Source organism: Salvia miltiorrhiza, chromosome 8 (assembly GCF_028751815.1).
Source record: "Salvia miltiorrhiza cultivar Shanhuang (shh) chromosome 8, IMPLAD_Smil_shh, whole genome shotgun sequence".
Taxonomy (NCBI): Eukaryota; Viridiplantae; Streptophyta; class Magnoliopsida; order Lamiales; family Lamiaceae; genus Salvia; species Salvia miltiorrhiza.
In genome coordinates this window covers 11,005,351-11,029,445 of record NC_080394.1, presented here as the reverse complement: position 1 = coordinate 11,029,445, position 24,095 = coordinate 11,005,351, and the positions used below count along the sequence as shown (strand labels likewise).

The 24,095-nt window shown below is 37.6% G+C and overlaps 2 protein-coding genes across 13 annotated transcripts; both read left to right on the top strand.

Moving 5' to 3' along the window:
• Positions 1-10,394: 10,394 nt before the first annotated feature.
• On the top strand, positions 10,395-11,856 carry LOC131000869 (flavonoid 4'-O-methyltransferase 3-like). Its single transcript, XM_057926998.1, is given in 3 exon segments — positions 10,395-11,196; positions 11,198-11,278; positions 11,427-11,856. Coding segments are annotated over 3 exon segments (1,032 nt in total). The 5' UTR covers positions 10,395-10,530; the 3' UTR covers positions 11,712-11,856.
• A 2,518-nt stretch (positions 11,857-14,374) lies between these two features.
• Positions 14,375-23,641, top strand: LOC131000865 (uncharacterized). 12 transcript variants are annotated; one of them, XR_009093805.1, is made up of 5 exons: positions 14,377-15,070; positions 15,880-16,991; positions 17,686-18,222; positions 22,651-22,715; positions 23,410-23,641. XR_009093805.1 is itself a non-coding variant. In XM_057926992.1 (3 exons), exon 1 carries the CDS (start codon positions 18,730-18,732, stop codon positions 19,831-19,833), a length of 1,104 nt encoding a protein of 367 aa, XP_057782975.1. In that variant the 5' UTR covers positions 18,230-18,729; the 3' UTR covers positions 19,834-20,794; positions 22,651-22,715; positions 23,410-23,641. The 12 variants fall into 12 exon arrangements, 4 of the variants coding, with proteins under 4 accessions (XP_057782975.1, XP_057782978.1, XP_057782976.1 ...); XR_009093804.1 differs by having other exon boundaries at positions 15,873-16,991; XR_009093801.1 differs by having other exon boundaries at positions 14,380-15,070; positions 16,927-16,991.
• Positions 23,642-24,095: the final 454 nt, after the last annotated feature.

Genomic DNA, 24,095 nt, shown 5'->3' with positions numbered 1-24,095 from the left:
TTGTTTGTGTTAATGAATTTTAATTGGTATGTACGTGAATGTTTTTTTATTACATACAAAATTTGTTCATTATGATTTTATTGTTAATATATTTTAATGTGGGCGTGGTGATTAGAGGAAAGACTGACACTGAGACAAACGTTGTTCCCAACTATCCCGTGGTTGTGACGAAGAAAACATGTCATGAGAAGAGAAAAGAAGAGTTGGTTAACTACAAGCAACAAGTAATCAAACCCTAGAAGGATTACGCCTCATTGTTCACTCGGACCACACCATCTGCTCTTGTGAAAGGAATTGCAGAGATGAACGACCTCAAACTGGGATTCGAAGATGTTCTAGATCTGACCATCCAAGATCTCCCGGGTCGACTTAGCTATTGGGTTTTGGATGCGTTCGATATCAGGCGCTGTGATATTATTTTACCTAATGGACAGTCTCTTCCAGTGATCGAGGACGACGTTGAACGGGTATTTGGCTTTCCAAAGGGACCTAGAAGAATTGAGCTGATTATAATCATACGTATTTGGTAAAGGCATTCATAGAATAAGTGCAAAAAATTCGTCCATGTATTATCATGATCGTAGGTGATATTTTAATCATGCATATATAATAATATTCATACTTGCTAAAGTTGTTCATATGATAAGTGCAAAAAATTCGTAGATATAATATTATGATATATGTAATATGGCAATCCAAAACAATTCATGCAATCGGATTATCCCAAAACGTACATAAGCTAAAACTAATTCATGCAATAAATGAATTAAAACTATATCTATTGCATGAATTATTTTTTTATTTAGGGTTAATTTTGTCAAAAATCATGAACTATACTCCAATTTTAAAACTTTCCATGAACTTATTTGGTGGAATACGATGTCCACCAATGATCAATAGAGTGATTGCTTGAAGACGATGCTAGTAAAGGCGACATCGTCGGAGAATTTAGGAAGAAGAGAAAATGAGCGGTTGATACCGTCAGAATTTGGAAAAGCGTAAGAGAAAATAAAAGGTGTATTTTTCGGCGAGTTTCTGTCAATTTTGGCGAAATTAAAAAAATAAGAAATCTTAATAGTGTTAAAATGCCGTTAGGGCGGAGGCCCCCAAATTAATAAACATTAAGTTTATAAGTGCTAAGAATGCCCTATAAAGAGCTATGACGAGGGGGTTAGCTAATTCCCCCAAATATAAAGCCTAACCCCAAATCTAATCCACCATGCGCATAGGCCAAAATAAATCAGAGCCCATTTTTCCAAGTTAAAAACGTGGCATACACATGAGAATTATAACTTTTTCCATCTTTGTTTCTTTAATATTTGCATCAAAATCCTTCATCTTTTAATTCTATTTTCTTGACTCCATCAACATCGAACTTTTCAATGTCTGCACTAAAAATCACCTAAGTGTGTATATTAAATTCAATTAAAGTACAAAATAATCTAAAAATGTGAACATTTAAAATACACACATCATTTATAAAATTGTCAAAAGAAATATATTACTCCTTCCGTCCCATTACTTTTGGATATGGAGATTTAGAAATGTGTTGAAAGTAAATAAAGTGAATTGATAAAAATTATTTAAATATTAGGTATAGAAAGAGAATATATTGCCAAAAAAGGAATGTGACATTTGTAATATGACATCCCATTATGCAAAGTGAGACATTTGTAATGGGACGAAATGAGTGCTTAGTTTTTTTTTAATAATTTTTTCGAGCCCGACTAGATCATCGGGCTAGCTTTGAAACTTGAAAATTTAGGGTTGGGATTAAGAATTTATAGTCCGAAAAAATTTCAATCCAAATAATATGAATTTATATACCAATAACCCGATAAGACTGGCAGAAAACTCGATGAGTTGACCTAATCAGATCAAGAGAATTGGAGGCCTGAGGTGAAAGAAAAAATAATTACTAATTTTATCTTTCTTCCTTTTCCGGTTGCAAAAATACTTATTAAATTTTGATAATCAAAATGTTCCAACATATCACTTTCAATAGATAATATACTTAATCTATTCAATCTATGTTGTGACATAGTTGATATTAAATAAAATTTTATTTATTTTAATTTTGAAAAACTTCTTTCAGGAGAAGCAACTGTTATACTTATGGTTAGTATGTTGGGAAATTAGACGCAACTAATTCCGCCCGGGATCAAGTGTGACTCAATATTGTGGATATCGACCGATATGAAACGAGAAGAAAAAATGACACCGATATTTTTAACGTGGTTCGGCCAAACTGCCTACGTCCACGGACCCACACCAATATATTAGAGAATCTCAAAAGGAGGAGTACAACAAAAATACCACACTGTATTTTGTATATGCCTACGCAGAGGCTATCTCTCAACTCACTTTTATCACTCGTGTATAACTTCCACACTGAAGTTTTCTCTCACAAGAATTTTCTCTCTCTCTCTTTCTCTATCTCTCTCTAGCTGAAAGTTAGATTGTTGTTTTGGTGTTGTGTTTAGCAAGTGCTGCGGAGGGGATTATTTATAGTGAAGGAATTGGAGGTGGTAGGTGAGATGTGGTTGGTGAGAGGTGGTTGGTGGCAGCCATAAAAGAAAGCTGCCACTTTTGACTAACAATCTCCCACTTGAAGACTGATTTCAATCTGTCTTCACACCTCGATCAACGCAGCAGCCTTTCTGTCTTTGTCATTCTAGCAAACCAATTGAAGCTGAGCACAACTTCAATTTATCAATGGTTACTGCCTTTGTAAGCATGTCGGCTGGATTTTGAGCTCCTTGGATCTTTTCAAGTATTAACACCTCATCCTCCAACAGAGATCTGATGAAATGATAACGAAGTCCAATATGTTTCGTTCTAGAATGAAATGCTGAATTCTTTGCCAGATGTATCGCACTCTGACTATCGCTGTACAAGACATTCTTCGTCTGATCAAAACCCAATTCTGCCAACAACCCTTGTAACCAGATCATTTCTTTGCTAGCCTCGGTGATTACCACGTATTCTGCTTCTGTAGTGGATAAAGCAACAATCTTTTGTATCTGCGAGATCCAACTAACAGCAGTCGTGCCAACAGTAAAGACATAACCGGTAGTGCTTCTCCTGCGATCTACCTCACCGGCAAAATCTGCATCTACAAAACCTTGTAGTGCTACATCACCTCGTCGAAAACACAAGCATCTATCAGTAGATCCACGTAGATATCTCAATATCCACTTTACTGCTTCCCAATGCTGCTTTCCTGGATTTGCCATAAATCTGCTCACAACTCCCACTGCATGAGCGATATCTGGTCTAGTACAGACCATGGCATACATCAGACTTCCAATGGCTGAGGCGTAAGGAATTTTAGCCATGAAGTCTCTTTCCTCCTTAGTCTTTGGAGAGTGCTCTTTGGATAGGCGGAAATGGTTAGCTAATGCTGAGCTAACCGGTTTAGCACTGCTCATGTTGAATCTTTGCAAGATTCGATTGACGTAGTTGGCCTGAGACAACTGCAAAACACCTTTTTGCTTGTCTCTGTAAATTCTCATCCCGAGAATTTGCTTTGCTTCTCCTAAGTCCTTCATCTCGAACTCCGCTGAAAGCTGCCTTTTCAACTTCTTGATTTCGTTCAAGTCTGAGCCGGCTACTAACATGTCATCAACATAAAGTAGCAAGATGATATAGCTGGACTCGAACCTCTTGAAGTAACAACAATGGTCAGCATTGCACTTCATGTAGCCATTTTTCTGCATGAATCCATCAAACTTCTTGTACCATTGCTTCGGAGCTTGCTTCAAGCCATACAGGCTCTTTTTCAACTTGCACACCAGCTTCTCCTTTCCTTTGACAGAGAATCCATCTGGTTGTTGCATGTATATTTCCTCCTCTAAGTCACCAATGAGGAAAGCAGTTTTCACATCTAACTGCTCTAGATGCAAGTCCTCCGTTGCAACAATACTCAGGACCGATCGGATTGTTGTCAACTTTACAACCGGAGCAAAGATATCTGTGTAATCAATTCCTTCTTCCTGTTGGAAACCTTTGACTACCAATCTTGTCTTATATCGCTTTGAACCATCATGCTCTTCTTTGATTCTGTACACCCATTTGTTGTGTAGAGCTTTCTTTCCTTTGGGCAACTCAACTAGTTCCCACGTCATATTAGAGATAAGAGATTTTATCTCTTCTTTCATTGCAAGCTCCCACTTGACAGAATCTCCGACTTGACATGCTTCTTCATAAAATTCAGGTTCACCAGCATCGGTCAATAACATCTGATTCATGTACTTCCTGTTCGGAACATGAGGTCGAGATGACCTCCTGGGTATAGGAGTTGGAGCTGGAACTGGAGACTGTGGTGGATCAGCCTCAGAGTTGGGCTCCTCCGTCTGCAAACCTTCATCTGTTTGCTTTGATGTATTGCTCTCTGTAGTATCATCTGGATCAACATATGTTGGATCATCACTTGTTGTGTCGGTGGACTGCACTGCATTCCTGTCCTTGTACATCACATTTTCATTGAATATGACATTCCTGCTTCGAATGACCTTCCTGTTTTTGTCATCCCAAAAACGGTACCCGAACTCATCTCCACCATATCCAATGAAAGTACATTTTAGTGATTTGGAGTCGAGCTTACTCCTGGCATTATCACTAATGTGTACATACGCGACACAACCAAATACTTTCAAGTGAGAAAGTTTAATTTCTTTGCCGCTCCAAACTTCCTCAGGTATTCTCTACTCCAATGGTACAGATGGCCCATGGTTAACGAGATATGCCGCTGTGTTGACAGCTTCTGCCCAAAATTGTGTTGGCAGTCCTGCATGTATCCTCATGCTCCTAGCTCTTTCTGTCAACGTCCGGTTCATGTGTTCTGCAACTCCATTTTGTTGTGGTGTCCCTGGCAACGTCCTTTCTAACTTGATGCCATCCTGGTAACAAAATTTCTTGAACGCCATATCTTCGTATTCTCCACCATTATCGGATCTCAACTTCTTTATCCGTAAGCCAGTTTCATTCTCCACCATGGCCTTCCACTTCTTGAAAGCCTCAAACACCTCTGACTTGTGTCTCAAGAAGTAAACCCACACCTTTCTCGAGTGGTCATCGATGAAAGTCACAAAGTAAGACTTTCCGCCAATGGATGAAACTGCTGCTGGGCCCCAAACATCTGTGTGGACTAACTCAAGCTTTACTTGCTTCGGAGTTCTACCACTGGTATTGAAACTCACCCTCTTCTGCTTCCCGAAGATACAACTTTCGCAAAAGTCTATATCAACAGACTGAAGCTCTGGTAGTTTCCCTTTCGAATGCATATACTTGAGCCCTTTCTGGCTCATGTGCCCAAGTCTTTGGTGCCACAGATTTGCATTATTCTTGCTATCAGCAACTGCAATTGTCACACACGCATTCATCGTTGTGTATAGGCTTCCAGTATCCTTGCCACGTGCAAGAATCATTGCGCCCTTAGTGATTTTCCAATAATCACCAGAGAAGTGTGTATCACATCCTTCTCTTGACAATTGCTTGACGGAGATCAAGTTCTTCCTCAACTCTGGAATGTGTCTCACGTCCTTCAATTTCCATACAGATCCATTGAGTTTGATCTGTACTTCTCCTATGCCCACCACGCTGCATGGATGATCATCTCCAAGATATACTTCTCCGAAATTTCCCGACATGTAATTTATGAAGGAATTTCGATTCGAGGTGGCATGGAAAGATGCTCCAGAGTCTATGACCCAATACTCGGCCATTTTCTCCATGGAACATATCAAGGCATCGCCTTCTTCTTCAGCCATAACATTGGCTTCGGTCTTTTTCTCGTTTTCCTTTGAAGGTAATTTACACTGCGTTCTGTAGTGTCCGACCTGACCACAGTTCCAACATTCAACAGACTTTGATTTGTTGGAATTCTTGTGGATCCTGGAGCTCTGCCTGCCATTCCTTGACTTGCTCCGTCCACGCCCTTGACTTCTGTTTGAGTTTCTGCCTCTGCTTTCTGCATTTAAGGCGGCACCTGAAGTGGAGGTTACATCTGACTGTCTCCTGATCTCCTCGGTTAAGATCATGCTCACGACATCATCGAACTTCATTTTGGACTTACCGGCAGAGCTGCTAATGGCCGTAACTGTGCCATTCCAGCTCTCAGGTAACTGCCCAAGTATTAACAAAGCCCGGACCTCATCATCAAAATTGATGTCCACCGTGGTAAGTTGGTCCGTCACTTCGTTGAACTCGTTCAAATGTTCTCCAAATCTTCCGCTTTCCGTCATTTTCATATTGAACAATTTCTTGATCAAATGAACTTTATTTGCTGCAGACGGCTGCTCGTACATGCTGGATAAAGCTTTCATGAGAGACGCTGTTGTCTTCTCATGCTTTATGTTGAAGGCGACTGACTTTGATAAGGTCAGTCTGATTGCGCCGAGTGCTTTTCGATCAAGCACCTCCCACTCGTCGTCCTTCATATCCACTGGCTTTTCCTTCAAGGGCTTATACAGGTCCTTCTGGTACAAGTAATCCTCCATTTGCATTTTCCAAAATCCAAAATTCACACCATTGAATTTCTCCATTTTGGAAATTTTATCGTCTGTCGACATTGCTCCCACTCGATCAAAAACACGATAATTTTCTCAAAAAATTCGTTTCTGATGTGGAGGTTCAGTTTACACTGCAACCACAGAGCATACTAAGAATTTTAAAAGAATAATTACCGTTGCGCACGAAACACTGTTCGCAAAATTTACTATTCACGAATTCACTATTCACGTGAATAGTACCAGCGCAAGAAAAAAAAATATTTTCGCCACCAACGTGGCTCTGATACCAGTTGTTGGGAAATTAGATGCAACTAATTCCGCCCGGGATCAAGTGTGACTCAATATTGTGGATATCGACCGATATGAAACGAGAAGAAAAAATGACACCGATATTTTTAACGTGGTTCGGCCAAACTGCCTACGTCCACGGACCCACACCAATATATTAGAGAATCTCAAAAGGAGGAGTACAACAAAAATACCACACTGTATTTTGTATATGCCTACGCAGAGGCTATCTCTCAACTCACTTTTATCACTCGTGTATAACTTCCACACTGAAGTTTTCTCTCACAAGAATTTTCTCTCTCTCTCTCTTTCTCTATCTCTCTCTAGCTGAAAGTTAGATTGTTGTTTTGGTGTTGTGTTTAGCAAGTGCTGCGGAGGGGATTATTTATAGTGAAGGAATTGGAGGTGGTAGGTGAGATGTGGTTGGTGAGAGGTGGTTGGTGGCAGCCATAAAAGAAAGCTGCCACTTTTGACTAACATAGTAATATTCTATAAACAACAATTTTCGGAGTAGTGTGTATACGAAATTCTGAAAAAAGAAAAAAAGAAAAAAAGTATTTGAGAGGATTTGAACAATTGACCTTTGAAAAATAAAGAATGCATACTTCAAATTATTATTTAAGTAAATAAATAAATAATATATATACAAGAGCCTTATTTTTATCGGGAGCCTGAGGTGATCGCCTCGACCGCCTAATTGGCGAACCAACCTTGTCTAATTGATATCCCTAATTATAATACGTGGAAGTTAGACATTCACTAATATCATTGGGGACCAAACTTATAAATTAAGGCGGCAAACTTAGAATTACTCTAAATTTTAATAAATTTATCATTCTTGAGTGCTTGGTTGGTGCCCGATAGTTTACGAGTGAGGTCCGTCGTGCCTATGAATTTATTGTTTATTAGGTGTTTTGGTTTAAGATATTCCCTTCGTTCGTCAAAAGTGGACCATTTTTACTATATCGAACGTTCGCAAAGAGTATACCATTTTTCTTTTATAGAAATTGTCTCACCATCCACTTTAATCTTTTATCCTTACACACTCTTCATTTACAAAAAACCACTCCAAATTCAATCTCAACCACACATCTCATAAAGTGGTGAAACCATTTCTCCACTACATCAAAATTATCACCAATTTTATTAAATCATGTGCCCAGCTAAAGTGGTCTTTTTTTTGACGGACGGATGAAGTAATAAGTTTGCATGGTTGCAAGTTGAGTACTGTATAAGTCGTTCTTTTATTAATTTGCTTTGGTTAATTGATATTCGTCTCTCATTTTTATGAAGACGATGAATATCGTGCATTATTAAACAATAAATCTATGCAGTCATATTGTGGCCACCCACACACTAATATAACAAGAAAAATCTTGATTAATTTAATTTATTTTTTTAAATAAAAATAGAATTTAGTTATTTTATTATATTCTCTACATTGTACTTATTTTTTTTAATTTCTTTTGTATTTTTTATTTTTAATTTATTTTTTAATAAAAATAAAAAGTTACCAAAAAATTGCAAGAAAATAACTACAATGTAGAGAATATGATAAAATAACTAAATCTTATTTTTATTTTAAAAAATAAGTTAAATAAATTAAATTATTTTTTATTTAGATAAATTGTGGGTGGCCACAATGTGGCTATTTAGCATTACTCATTATTAAATTACATATCTTAAAAAAGAAAATAAGAACATAATTGACAGAGTACATGTGACTTTAAATTTTAGGTAATGACTAATGAGTTTGGCCCCTATGAGTAGCATTTAATTAAATGCCTAATTTATCCGATCGAGGATTTAATGTGCATGCTACTTAGTCGAATAATTAATTAATTAATTAATTTTATAAGTGAAATTACCTAATGAGTTTGGCCACTATGAGTAGCATTTAATTAAATGCCTAATTTATCCGATCGAGGATTTAATGTGCATGCTACTTAGTAGAATAATTAATTAATTAATTAATTTTATAAGTGACAGTCGCTTATTTAATGCTCCCTTCGTTCTTAGAGTGTGTTTAATTTGTTCGGCACAAATTTTAATAAATGCTTCATCCGTTTCATTTATTTTGAGACACTTTTCTTTTTGGGCGTCCCACTTATCTTGAAGTACATTTTTTTATAGGTTAATGGCCGAAATATACACGAACTATGCCGGAATTTATATTTTGCACATGTCCTTTAAAATTAGCTCCATAATACATAAACTTTTGATTTAATTGAATTTTGCACACTGCGTTGACCACTACATAAATCGTAGGTGACGTGTCTCCCGAAGATGCATATGAGGACACGCCGACGGTCAAGTAAAACGACGTTTTTTAGTCAGGCGTTTAAAAAAAACGTTGTCGTTTTTCCCTTTCTGCTCTCTCTCTCTCTATGCACACACAGATGGTCCCCCTTCTTTCTCACCGGCATTGCCAATTTTCCAAGCACCACCCGTCGCCTCTCCCTTCTCTCGCCTCCCTCGAATATCCGGCGAGTACAGAGCATTAATCAAACATCCTACTTCAACAGAAGTAATACACACACAACTAAGATCAAGTTAAAAAAAAAGAGTAGAAAAAGATTTCGAGCTTCTCGTTGTCGCCTTCCTTCTGGTCTCAACGAACGCCGCCGTCTAGACCACGACCACCTCACAACGCCAGCCACCACAATGTTTCTCTCGCAGAAGGGGAAATTCCCAGATCTGCACACGAGCCCATAATCATTTGAACATCCCCCCGCTCCCCGACCTAATTAAGTTGAAGGAGATGAGGGTTTGCAAGGGAAGGCGAGGCGGCGAAGGGTGGCAGAGCCGTGGAGAGAGGTCAAGGCTGCGGCGGCGCTGCTCCGTAGAGGGAGAGAAAGAGAGGGTCTCTGGAAGAGGGCGGTAGGGGGAGAGTTTTCTGATTTGGATAATAAAACAAAAATGACGTCGTTTTTTATTTTTATGACACGCGTATTACCAGATCATTAAAAATGCCACACGTATTGTCACCTAAATTAAATAATAGTCGGCATTGTTGCTGGTGAACTTTAATCATAACCGGAGTTCTCGTCGTGTGCAAATTTCAATTGAATCAAAAGTTTATGTATTATAGAGCTATTTTTTATGGTCGTGTGCAAAATACAAATTTGGTGAAACTTCGTGTATTTGTTTTCCATTAACCTGTTTATTATTTAGCAAAAATTTTACCCTTTATTCACCTTTTAACTTTTTCACCCACACACAAAAACACTATTTTCTTAATTTCCGTGCCCAAGAAAAAGATCTCAAAATTGCCGGGATGGAGGGAGTATTAGATAAATGTATCGTAATTCGTGATTGGCGGAATGAGTTCACGTTTGTAAGTGGTGAAAAAAATAATGATGAATCATATTGGTAAAGTTATAAACAAGAGTTGAAAGTGAGGATAAAAGATAAGGGATTAGTTGTGGGATCATGTCCAAACATATGCTTCTGGAAACAGAGTGAATACTACACATTGATCTACCTAAAATAATTGTCTCCCAGCATGAGCACGAGTTAATGTACCTACCACCCATATGGCAATGCCGTGCGAACATAGTCCTTAATCCATAATATTTGATTTTTTATAAATTACTATAGTTCTAATTTGTCATTTTGAACCATTCATAAAAGTTGTTCTAATTTATTTTATTAAATTTATGGATCTTTTTCTTCACTCATTAAAATAGTAAAATATAGGCCTATTTCTCCACTCACTTACTAAACGAAGATGGCAGAATCAAAAGGCACCATCACAGCCGACGCGAAACTGGAGATGTGGAGGTGCGCCTTGGGCTTCACTCCGACCGCCGTAGTCAGATGCACCATCGAGCTCCAAATCGCCGACGTCATGGACTCCCACGGCGGCACCATGACGCACGGCGACCTCTCCGCCGCCGTGGGTTGCTCGCCAACAATCCTCCGCCGTATTATGCGGTACCTGGTCCACCGACGTTTCTTCAAGCAGACGGTCACCTCGTCAAAGGTCTCGTACGTGCAGACGCCGCTCTCGCGGCTGCTGATGCGAAACGGAGATGAGAGCATGGCCGCATTTATCTTGCTGGAGAGCTCGCCGACCGCGCTAGCGCCGTGGAACAGGCTGAGCTCTCGAGCTCGAGAGAGCGGCGGGTCGACCTTCGAGGAAGAGCACGGCAGCGATATCTGGAGCTACACCGATGTTAATCCCGCGCACAGCAAGCTGTTTGATGATGCGATGAGCTGCGTGGCCAAGGTGTCCGCCGCAGCCATCGTGAATCAGTATCCGAAGGCCTTGGAGGGAATCGAGTCCTTGGTGGATGTCGGGGGCGGCGACGGCACCGCCCTCCGGATTCTGCTCAAGGCCTTTCCTAGGATCCATGGGATCAACTTTGATCGTCCCAGTGTGGTTAGTGTTGCATGCGCCGCCGTCTCAGGGCATTCAGCATGTAGCCGGCAGCATGTTTGAGGCTGTTCCTAACGCCGATGCTGCTTTTCTCATGGTATCTCTTCTTTTATGCTACATTCATCCTCATTATATAGCATCTTGTAACATATAACTAAAAATGACTTTAATTAATTAATTTTAGATTTTGGGTTCGAATTGAAGCGTGAATATTTGGTTTGGTATATATTTAATTCATGATGCAGTCGGTGTTGCACGACTGGAATGACGAGGAGTGCATACAAATATTGAAAAAGTGTAAGGAAGCAATTAAGGAGAAAGTGATAATCGTGGAAGCAGTGATTCGCGAAGAGGAAGAGGACAAATACAGCGAGGCCCGGTTACGGTTGGACATGCTCATGTTGGCTTACACCACCGGAAAAGAGAGGACTTTCGAGGAGTGGGAAAATATAATCAAATCAGCTGGTTTCACTAGCTTTGCAGTCAAACATATAGAGGCCATTCCATCAATTATTGAGGCCTATCCATGACTTCATTCAATCTTTACATTTTAAATAAGAGATAATATCTCGCATATGGCAAAAGAAAAGTATAGCTATATATATAGATAAAAATATAAAAATAATTGTTATTTTGAATTATTATGCCCTTATACACTTACACAATTTATACAAATTTTATGTGTAATCAAAATTTATGTAACACTATTATTTACGTTGTTACATAAATTCGTATAACCAAAATTTATGCAACAAAACTTGTGTAACAATGTAAATTACATGTGTACATGAATTTTAATTGCACATGTAATTTATACGTGTAAACATATAAAGGCATATTAATTAGTAGTTCAACATAATAATTATTTTCATATTTTTATTTATTTAACTATAATTTTTTATTATTATAGGTATTTTGCTATGTGTGGCCTCTTTTGAATAATGTGCGTTATTAAAGACTGAGAATACTAGCAATTTGAGAAAATGATATATATATATATATATATATATATATATATATATATATATATATATATATATATATATGGAATGGCTAAAATAAGAGCATTTATTAAGATATAAAATAAGAATCATTTTCAGCCCTTAGATCATCAAGATCTATATGGTTGATTCGTAATCCTGTTGGATTGTTTATGGTCCTCAGTTCGAATCCCAAAGGTAGCAAAAAATTATTTTTCACAATTCATACATTTATACAGCGAATTCATACGTGTTCTACATAAAATTCATACATTAAAAATTGCTCTTATTTCTTATTTTAAGATGTGCTCTCACAGTAGCCCACCCCTATATATATATATATATATATATATATATATATATATATATATATATATATATGGGCGGTTATTCACAAAACTCCCCTTAACATATAAATTAAGAACTGATTTAAACCGCAGATCTTGGGGTATTAAACGGCTGAGATCAAATATTAGATATATTTACTGATTCGTTTAATTGAACTACAAAATTCACATCTAATTTCGTATGAAGGGTAAAAGCGATATTGGGGGTTTGACTTTCCATGTAGCCAACAACATTAATTGTTCCGATTTTGGCGTCCAAGTTCATTTTCAGTTCAAAATTTGATTTTATTCATACAACAATTCACGTGAGGCATAATAAATTATCCATATAATTAAACAAAAAATAAAGATTGATTGTTCAATGCATATTATAAGTGTGTTTGTATGAATTGGTATACGAATCATTATTCATTGTTGTAGGAATTGTTTTGTCAATGTGCATGAATTTAATATAGTTGAACTTCATCGCAATTGTAACAATGATACCAAGAATGTCATATGAATTGGTAGACGAATAACTAATCATTGTTGTACGAATCGTTCTGTCAATGTGGATGAATCACTATTCATTTTTGTAGGAATCGTTCTGTCAATGTATATCCATGAATTTCATATGAATTGGTAGACGAATCACTATTCATTATTGTAGGAATCGTACTGTCAATGTGCATGAATTTAATATAACTGAATTAATGGGAACAAATCTTTAGTTGTGATTGTATCACACGATCCCCTTAATTAAGGAAAGTATAATTATTGAAAAATTGAAATTACCTTTCTAACCTATTGTGTAATTAGCGTGAAAATCAACACTTAAATTGGAACCAAATCTGTCCGTTAAATCTTGTAGATCCATTGGTTTATAATGGTTCTTAATTTATATCCTAAATCTAATTCTTATTTTAGCCTAACCCTATATATAGGGGTGGGATCATGTAGTATCCACTCCCCCATAGTATATAGGTCCAAATTTTGGACCACACAATGGGGCACGTGGCGCGCTAAAATGGTTATTTCGATTTTTTATTTTTTACATTTTTTTTAATTTTGATTTTTTTAAATACCGAAAATCTAGTTTTTTTCCTGCGGCCGTCGTCAAAATTATGCATATGATTGTACACCAATATGCATAAAGATAAATCCAAATATGCATGACGCTGGATAGAAATATGCATGAGAAAGTATCAGTATGCAAATCATCTGGTGTCTCTCGCTGTCGAAAAATGCTATGCATATTTGTGTGTAATGTTATGCATATTTATGTTTTTCTATGCATAATCGTGTTGAACTATATGCATAATACTATGCGACACCGTCAGGTAGCTCTCGTTGTTGGTCACTTGACGGGTCACACACTGATACTTTCTCATGCATATTTCTATCCAGCGTCATGCATATTTGTGTTTATATTTATGCATATTGGTGTTCAATTATATGCATAATTTTGACGACGGTCCAGGAAAAAAAAGGATTTTCGGTAAAAATAAAATAAAATAATCAGAAATGACCATTTTACCCCTTGCGTTTTTGGCATGGAAAGCCTTGGAAGGCTGCTGCCACGTGGCACGCTCCTAGCGCGCCACATGCCAGCAGTGTATGGAGGAGCGCTATATACTATATACTAGGATAAGGGGGTGGATCTACATGATCCACTCCCTATATATATATATGTATATGTGTGTGTGTGTGTGTGTATATATATATATATATATATATATATAGAGAGAGAGAGAGTGTAGTAGCCCGCTCTTTTATTTATGATAAAAACTAGTAAATGCAATTTTTTATAAATGAATCCAGTTTATGGTTCTGATTTTTTTTATCAGAGGCAGAGTTATTATTTTAGCGTTATATTTTTTATAACGTATGAAAAAAAAAAAAAAAAAAAAAAACGCGACGAGGATTATTGAGCAATCAATAATTATTATTTCCAAGTTATAACTGACTTAGCAAAGTCATGTTATTTATTAATCGAGAAACAGAAGCAGTTATATTTTATTAGTGCTACTAGAAGTCGAGAAATTATTCCGACTGCAACGCAAATTCAATCTACGGATTTAATCTAGATTCATATTACTGTATTAGCATCACCAAGGCATGAGGATATAATTCATTTATTCATCAATCTCATTCTCATACTTTACAAACTCTTATAACCAATTACAGTTTCACCTATCAATGCTATGAAGTAGATACATGAATATGCTAGACATATATGTAAGCATACAATCATCATTATTTTTTTCCACTCCCTAATGTCTCCTACACTATACACGCATAATCTCCACTTCTCCACTCCACCAACTATCTCCACCACCTTTTGCTTTCTTCCACTACATTTTTTTCTCACCACCCTTTCCACTCCACTAATTCCACTACACCAAACTTTCCACCTACTCCCTTCCCCACCACACGCAAGAATGCATCTAACATTCCATTATACAGGCAACAATCTTTTCATCATCTTCATTCTTCACTAAGGAACCGAAGAGCAGCCACGAGTTCTGCCATAAGCACACTGCTCCGGCAGTGTTTTGCAAGGCGATTCCAGCCATCCAAAAGGTTCCCAAAAAATTCCCAAATTAATTGTGTATCATCTTTCATATGTTTGCTATACTTTGGCAAAATTTCAGAAGGTTTGAAGCTCTTATGATTTATTTATGAATTTGTAAACATCACTGCCCATCTGGAATACATTTTTGGTAAACAATCTTTGGGAGGCCATAAGTAAAGTTTCAATCGGTGAAAACCTTTGAAACTTGAATATGTCACTCTAGACTCCCGTATCTTTCTTTTGACATCGGCCTCACCATTTTTGAATAAGGGAAACAACCGGTATAAATTCTTGAAATCTAGTTCTTATTCCATGTACCATCCAGTAGATTTTACAAACCTACGACTTTGAGGTGGCAAAGCCCGACTTAAATCTTTGATTCTCAAGCCTAGCTTTCTACTGAATATTCAATGACATGTTGGGAACTTACTTGCTTAGTTTTAGAATTTTTGGTGAAGCCTAAAGTTGGTTTTCTGATTTATGTTATGAATCTGCCAAACTTGAACGCTTTTTGTGCACTGAACTTTAGACAGTCATATCTTCTAAACCATGAATGTTCTTAGAGTAAATCCAACTGGAGAGTGTTATGATCTCTCCCTAGTTTCCAGATTGACCCTTGGGGTTCCCAGTGGAGTTTTGTAAAGGGAGATATGAATTTTTAAAGAAAGCCCACTGACTTGGTTGTAATCTGGAAATCTGAAATTTTCAGATTTTTGCTTGTTAAATACCCATCTTTGAGAGGGCATATCTTGCTCGTTTGAATTGTTTTTCAATCGATTCAAATTGGAGAATGATCCTTGAAATGTCTAGTTTCCAGAATGTCTTTTGGAGCATCATTTGGAGATCCGAGGCAGATTTGGTGTCTGTTGCAAAACAACCCCTTAAGAGCTCAAGTTGTTGAATTATTTTCTATGTATCAAAGTTTATTTTAAAGGATGTTTCATGAAAGATTTCGTATATGTGCGTAACAAGTTTGGGACTATTTATTTTAAATGAGGTCCGTTCTTTATTTAAATTATGATGGACTTTTAATGAATATTTTTGGGATTAAACTCTTATTTCTTGATTTATATAAATTATTTTTTTTAAGGACTTATAAATATGAATTTCGTAGGCCTACTGACCTACTGTGATCGACGGTTTGTCGATGTCTAATAGCTTTGAAAATTTTATAGCAAGTCCTGACATGAGTCTTGAGTACCCTGGTAAAATTTCAAGCCATTCCAACTTCGTTTGATACTTCTTTAAAATGCAAAACCTAAACTGCACATAACTACCGAGAATTTCAGAGAACAGATGAAAGAGTCATTTATTTCAGTAGCTTCCTGTGTGATCTAGCTTTCCAAATTTTTATGGTATTAACCTTATTGTGTTAGCTAGATATCCACCAAAGTTGAGCCCAGTTTGACAACGTTTACTATTTGTCAAAAATCCAAGTTTTCGATTGTTCAAAACTGCCGAACATGGTAGATCGTGGTAAAAACGTCATATCTCTCAAACCACTTGGAGTTTTCGACTCTACTTTTTTTTATATGAAACTAGATTCGAAGATCTTTCTTTCGGTATGAGTCTCGAGTCCAGGAGATGTCGGAGTCAGAACAGATTAAATTTTGAAGTTGAGTCAGTGTAAAAACAGAGCATGTTTTGATGATGTTTGATTGTGATTCTTATGTGCCTTATGTGTTTGTGTTGCCTATGTGTTTGAATGAGATTAGACGAGGTATGATTGATTTTTGACTGTCTTTAATGTAACGAATTATGGATGCTAGAACCCTAAAACACTAAAAGATACCCTAGGCACGTAGAATTAGACTTTGTCTTATGACAATTACTTCACGAACTTATCGACTCTTCATCAATGAAGGTCCGGGCGACAGAAAGTGAAGCCGAAGAAGAAACGACTCCACGCCAGCTTTAAGAACAATTGAGGTGGGCAATTTCTTACGCGTAAATAAAATGCTATGCAAGTGTTATGCTTTAAAATGCAAATTGGATCTTCAAGTGTGGTATGCTTTATTACGCTTAAATGAGTTAAGCTTTATTATGTTGCACGTTAAATGATTTATGCTATGCTGTTTATACTATTTACGCCCTATGTAATTTACGCTTGATTACGCTTATTTACGCTTGAATGCTTTATGCTGATAAGTTTATGCTTATGTTTGATGCTTGCGTCTGTTGGGGGAGGCCTCCCTCAACAGTACGATGCCGTGTCCGCTGAGGAGGGCCTTCCTCACGGCGCGATGCCCGTGTCTGCTGAGAGAGGTCTCTCTCGCGGCGCGATGCCAGTATGCCAGTATGCCAGTGTTACAGCGTCTATTGGGGGAGGCCTCCCTCAATAGTACGATGCCGTGACCGCTGAGGGAGGTCCCCCTCACGGCGCGATGCCCGTGTTCGTTGGGGAAGGCCTTCTCCACGACACGATGTTTGCTAATGAAGATTGATGATGAAGAATGCCCTTATGCTATTTATGAATTTGGAAATATTTAATGAGCAAATGATATGAAAGAAACTCATGCCTCTTATGCGATGTTGTGTTTTGTTGTTGATGTTATGTTATATGCTTGGCAACTGCCCACTAAGTACTTTTGTACTTAGCCCTTCGATGTTTATGATTGTGCAGGTTGAGCTGTGATGGGCGATGAAGTGTTGCTGAGTGGAGTTTTTGTCGAACTTAAAGTAGGCTCAGAAAGGATACATGTCTTCATACATGTATCACAGTTATGCTTTCCGCTGTAAACACTGATTATTTCAGTTACGCCTTCCGTTGCAAACTCTGATAATGTTTTAGCCAAGCCCCTAATGATGCCTTTTTCCTTTTAAGGAATATAACGCGTATACAAGTTCTTTGAGTACCCTTTTTATGCGAACTATGCCTTTTTCCTTTTTAAGGAATATTTCACGCGTATTCAAGCTCTTTGAGTATTCTTTTATGCACCCCTTTCTAAACCCGCTTCTTAATTTCCCTTCCCCAGTCATGGTTTTCCCGGATTAATTATCCTTAATTAAGGCCGGTCGTGACAGAGTGGTATCAGAGCAGTTCGTTTGCTCTGAGCCTATGAGTTTATTTAAGCCAAAGTTAGAATGGATCACTAAAGTGTCTAGAGTTCAATCGACAAAGCTCAGCACTTCATCGCATCACACTCAACGAAGCAGAATGGTAAGCTATTCCAAGTTTTGAGTTAATGTTTACAAAAAGTGAGAATTATCGTAATAGCAAAGTGAGTAACTGTTAATAGCTATGTTATGTTGTTATTTAATGAAATGATTTACGTAAGTGCGATTAAGTATGCCTATGGAATGAATCCCTATGAACATAGAGCTATTAAGATATGAGATCACCACTACGACAGAACATAGAAGCAAACATAGAAGAAATTAGATTGTATCTTTTGGTGGCTATAGTGAAAGCAGCAAGATAAGTGATACGTATAGAATAATTTTTAAGCTCATGATTTTATAGCCGCTATGAATCTCCATGACTTATGCTTAAGTATCCAATTTAGATGATGAGCTTTATATGCTTAAAAATTTTTATGACTCATGGATTTGAGATGCTAAGGACACTTAAAGCTTACTACATCAATGTTGACATTGGAGTTATGACTTGTTTACAAGTTAGAATAAGTTGACCTTACAAGAATTCTTTTGAGGTTTGTATTAGATTATGCTAGAGTGTACTAATTGGCACATATTTGCTACCAGAATGCCGCCTAGGAGAGGACGCCCTGCGAGAAACAATAACAATCGCAGAAACCGTAACGCTGTACCCGAAGAACCACAAGATGCTCGAGGACATAACCCATCCCCTCCGCCTCCGACTAGGAGAGTCGAAGAACTCTTTTTAAGGCAAAATCCACCTACGTTTGACGGAACGAGTGAACCGGCTGAAGCTGAGATTTGGGTGCGTGCAATGGAACGTATTTTCAACTTTCTACGTTGTACTGATGAGGAGCGCCTATCTTGCGTCTCATTCCAACTAACAGGATCAGCGGATTTCTGGTGGGAAGCACGTCGAAAAATTCTGACACCTGAACAATGGGCAAGTTATACTTGGGAAGATTTTAAGACAGGATTATATGATAAATATATTCCGAAAAGCTATAGGAAGAAGAAAGAAGCTGAGTTCTACGAGTTGAAGCAAGGAAATAAATCTGTGGTTGAATACGACAAGGAATTCTGCAACATGTCTAGGTTTGCTCCGCAACAAGTGGACACAGAGGAGAAGATGGCAGAGAAATTTTGTGAAGGACTGCGGTACGAAATTAAGATGGTTCTAGCAAGCCATGGAGGACTCTCATACACGGAGTCTCTGAACAGGGCACTTGACATTGAAGCTGCAATGCCGTCAGACAAGTCAGCCCCACCATTGATCTCAACGCCAAACGATCCACCAGGAGCCTCACATACTCTCAAAGGGAAGCACAAGTGGGACAACAACGAAGACAATATCAATCAGACCAGTAAGAAAGTGTGGCAAGAAAAGGAACGGGCCGAACAGTTTATTCAACCAAGGTACGAGGCACAGACTAATCTCGAGCCAACTGGAGGTAACCAAGGTCAGAAAGGAATTTCACCTTGCCCAAATTGCGGTAAGATGCATAGGGGTATCTGTCGGGCTGGAACTAACGGTTGTTACAATTGTGGCCAAAAAGGTCACTACTCCACGCAATGCCCCAACAGACAACGAGGTTCAGCAATTGGGAACACCCACACCCCCTTGCCAGCAATACGTGGACACTTGCGAAATCAGCCTCAATCACATCAGTGAAAATCTTATGGAGACACCGCAGACAAGAAAAGCTACGTGGGAGCTTGAAAACAAGATGAAGGAAAAATACCCCGAATTGTTTTAGCAGAGATATGCAAATTTCGGGACGAAATTTTTGTTAAGAGGGGTAGTATGTAGTAGCCCGCTCTTTTATTTATGATAAAAACTAGTAAATGCAATTTTTTATAAATGAATCCAGTTTATGGTTCTGATTTTTTTTATCAGAGGCAGAGTTATTATTTTAGCGTTATATTTTTTATAACGTATGAAAAAAAAAAAAAAAAAAAAAAACGCGACGAGGATTATTGAGCAATCAATAATTATTATTTCCAAGTTATAACTGACTTAGCAAAGTCATGTTATTTATTAATCGAGAAACAGAAGCAGTTATATTTTATTAGTGCTACTAGAAGTCGAGAAATTATTCCGACTGCAACGCAAATTCAATCTACGGATTTAATCTAGATTCATATTACTGTATTAGCATCACCAAGGCATGAGGATATAATTCATTTATTCATCAATCTCATTCTCATACTTTACAAACTCTTATAACCAATTACAGTTTCACCTATCAATGCTATGAAGTAGATACATGAATATGCTAGACATATATGTAAGCATACAATCATCATTATTTTTTTCCACTCCCTAATGTCTCCTACACTATACACGCATAATCTCCACTTCTCCACTCCACCAACTATCTCCACCACCTTTTGCTTTCTTCCACTACATTTTTTTCTCACCACCCTTTCCACTCCACTAATTCCACTACACCAAACTTTCCACCTACTCCCTTCCCCACCACACGCAAGAATGCATCTAACATTCCATTATACAGGCAACAATCTTTTCATCATCTTCATTCTTCACTAAGGAACCGAAGAGCAGCCACGAGTTCTGCCATAAGCACACTGCTCCGGCAGTGTTTTGCAAGGCGATTCCAGCCATCCAAAAGGTTCCCAAAAAATTCCCAAATTAATTGTGTATCATCTTTCATATGTTTGCTATACTTTGGCAAAATTTCAGAAGGTTTGAAGCTCTTATGATTTATTTATGAATTTGTAAACATCACTGCCCATCTGGAATACATTTTTGGTAAACAATCTTTGGGAGGCCATAAGTAAAGTTTCAATCGGTGAAAACCTTTGAAACTTGAATATGTCACTCTAGACTCCCGTATCTTTCTTTTGACATCGGCCTCACCATTTTTGAATAAGGGAAACAACCGGTATAAATTCTTGAAATCTAGTTCTTATTCCATGTACCATCCAGTAGATTTTACAAACCTACGACTTTGAGGTGGCAAAGCCCGACTTAAATCTTTGATTCTCAAGCCTAGCTTTCTACTGAATATTCAATGACATGTTGGGAACTTACTTGCTTAGTTTTAGAATTTTTGGTGAAGCCTAAAGTTGGTTTTCTGATTTATGTTATGAATCTGCCAAACTTGAACGCTTTTTGTGCACTGAACTTTAGACAGTCATATCTTCTAAACCATGAATGTTCTTAGAGTAAATCCAACTGGAGAGTGTTATGATCTCTCCCTAGTTTCCAGATTGACCCTTGGGGTTCCCAGTGGAGTTTTGTAAAGGGAGATATGAATTTTTAAAGAAAGCCCACTGACTTGGTTGTAATCTGGAAATCTGAAATTTTCAGATTTTTGCTTGTTAAATACCCATCTTTGAGAGGGCATATCTTGCTCGTTTGAATTGTTTTTCAATCGATTCAAATTGGAGAATGATCCTTGAAATGTCTAGTTTCCAGAATGTCTTTTGGAGCATCATTTGGAGATCCGAGGCAGATTTGGTGTCTGTTGCAAAACAACCCCTTAAGAGCTCAAGTTGTTGAATTATTTTCTATGTATCAAAGTTTATTTTAAAGGATGTTTCATGAAAGATTTCGTATATGTGCGTAACAAGTTTGGGACTATTTATTTTAAATGAGGTCCGTTCTTTATTTAAATTATGATGGACTTTTAATGAATATTTTTGGGATTAAACTCTTATTTCTTGATTTATATAAATTATTTTTTTTAAGGACTTATAAATATGAATTTCGTAGGCCTACTGACCTACTGTGATCGACGGTTTGTCGATGTCTAATAGCTTTGAAAATTTTATAGCAAGTCCTGACATGAGTCTTGAGTACCCTGGTAAAATTTCAAGCCATTCCAACTTCGTTTGATACTTCTTTAAAATGCAAAACCTAAACTGCACATAACTACCGAGAATTTCAGAGAACAGATGAAAGAGTCATTTATTTCAGTAGCTTCCTGTGTGATCTAGCTTTCCAAATTTTTATGGTATTAACCTTATTGTGTTAGCTAGATATCCACCAAAGTTGAGCCCAGTTTGACAACGTTTACTATTTGTCAAAAATCCAAGTTTTCGATTGTTCAAAACTGCCGAACATGGTAGATCGTGGTAAAAACGTCATATCTCTCAAACCACTTGGAGTTTTCGACTCTACTTTTTTTTATATGAAACTAGATTCGAAGATCTTTCTTTCGGTATGAGTCTCGAGTCCAGGAGATGTCGGAGTCAGAACAGATTAAATTTTGAAGTTGAGTCAGTGTAAAAACAGAGCATGTTTTGATGATGTTTGATTGTGATTCTTATGTGCCTTATGTGTTTGTGTTGCCTATGTGTTTGAATGAGATTAGACGAGGTATGATTGATTTTTGACTGTCTTTAATGTAACGAATTATGGATGCTAGAACCCTAAAACACTAAAAGATACCCTAGGCACGTAGAATTAGACTTTGTCTTATGACAATTACTTCACGAACTTATCGACTCTTCATCAATGAAGGTCCGGGCGACAGAAAGTGAAGCCGAAGAAGAAACGACTCCACGCCAGCTTTAAGAACAATTGAGGTGGGCAATTTCTTACGCGTAAATAAAATGCTATGCAAGTGTTATGCTTTAAAATGCAAATTGGATCTTCAAGTGTGGTATGCTTTATTACGCTTAAATGAGTTAAGCTTTATTATGTTGCACGTTAAATGATTTATGCTATGCTGTTTATACTATTTACGCCCTATGTAATTTACGCTTGATTACGCTTATTTACGCTTGAATGCTTTATGCTGATAAGTTTATGCTTATGTTTGATGCTTGCGTCTGTTGGGGGAGGCCTCCCTCAACAGTACGATGCCGTGTCCGCTGAGGAGGGCCTTCCTCACGGCGCGATGCCCGTGTCTGCTGAGAGAGGTCTCTCTCGCGGCGCGATGCCAGTATGCCAGTATGCCAGTGTTACAGCGTCTATTGGGGGAGGCCTCCCTCAATAGTACGATGCCGTGACCGCTGAGGGAGGTCCCCCTCACGGCGCGATGCCCGTGTTCGTTGGGGAAGGCCTTCTCCACGACACGATGTTTGCTAATGAAGATTGATGATGAAGAATGCCCTTATGCTATTTATGAATTTGGAAATATTTAATGAGCAAATGATATGAAAGAAACTCATGCCTCTTATGCGATGTTGTGTTTTGTTGTTGATGTTATGTTATATGCTTGGCAACTGCCCACTAAGTACTTTTGTACTTAGCCCTTCGATGTTTATGATTGTGCAGGTTGAGCTGTGATGGGCGATGAAGTGTTGCTGAGTGGAGTTTTTGTCGAACTTAAAGTAGGCTCAGAAAGGATACATGTCTTCATACATGTATCACAGTTATGCTTTCCGCTGTAAACACTGATTATTTCAGTTACGCCTTCCGTTGCAAACTCTGATAATGTTTTAGCCAAGCCCCTAATGATGCCTTTTTCCTTTTAAGGAATATAACGCGTATACAAGTTCTTTGAGTACCCTTTTTATGCGAACTATGCCTTTTTCCTTTTTAAGGAATATTTCACGCGTATTCAAGCTCTTTGAGTATTCTTTTATGCACCCCTTTCTAAACCCGCTTCTTAATTTCCCTTCCCCAGTCATGGTTTTCCCGGATTAATTATCCTTAATTAAGGCCGGTCGTGACAGAGAGAGAGAGAATGTTATTTTTTGTGACAAATGAAAATGATTGCATGAGTAAGTATATAGTGTTGTATAAGTTGCAGTATAATATTGCACAAAATTTTTACTTGCGTTCAAATTCTGGAGGGAGCGAAAATTTAATCTAATAAATTGAATTTTGTTATGCAGTCATTACAAGAAACTTATACAAATTACAAGCAGCTTATTCAATATATATATATATATATATATAGAAGGTCTAAAATAAGAGCATTTCTTAAGATATAAAATAAGAATCATTTTCAGTCATTA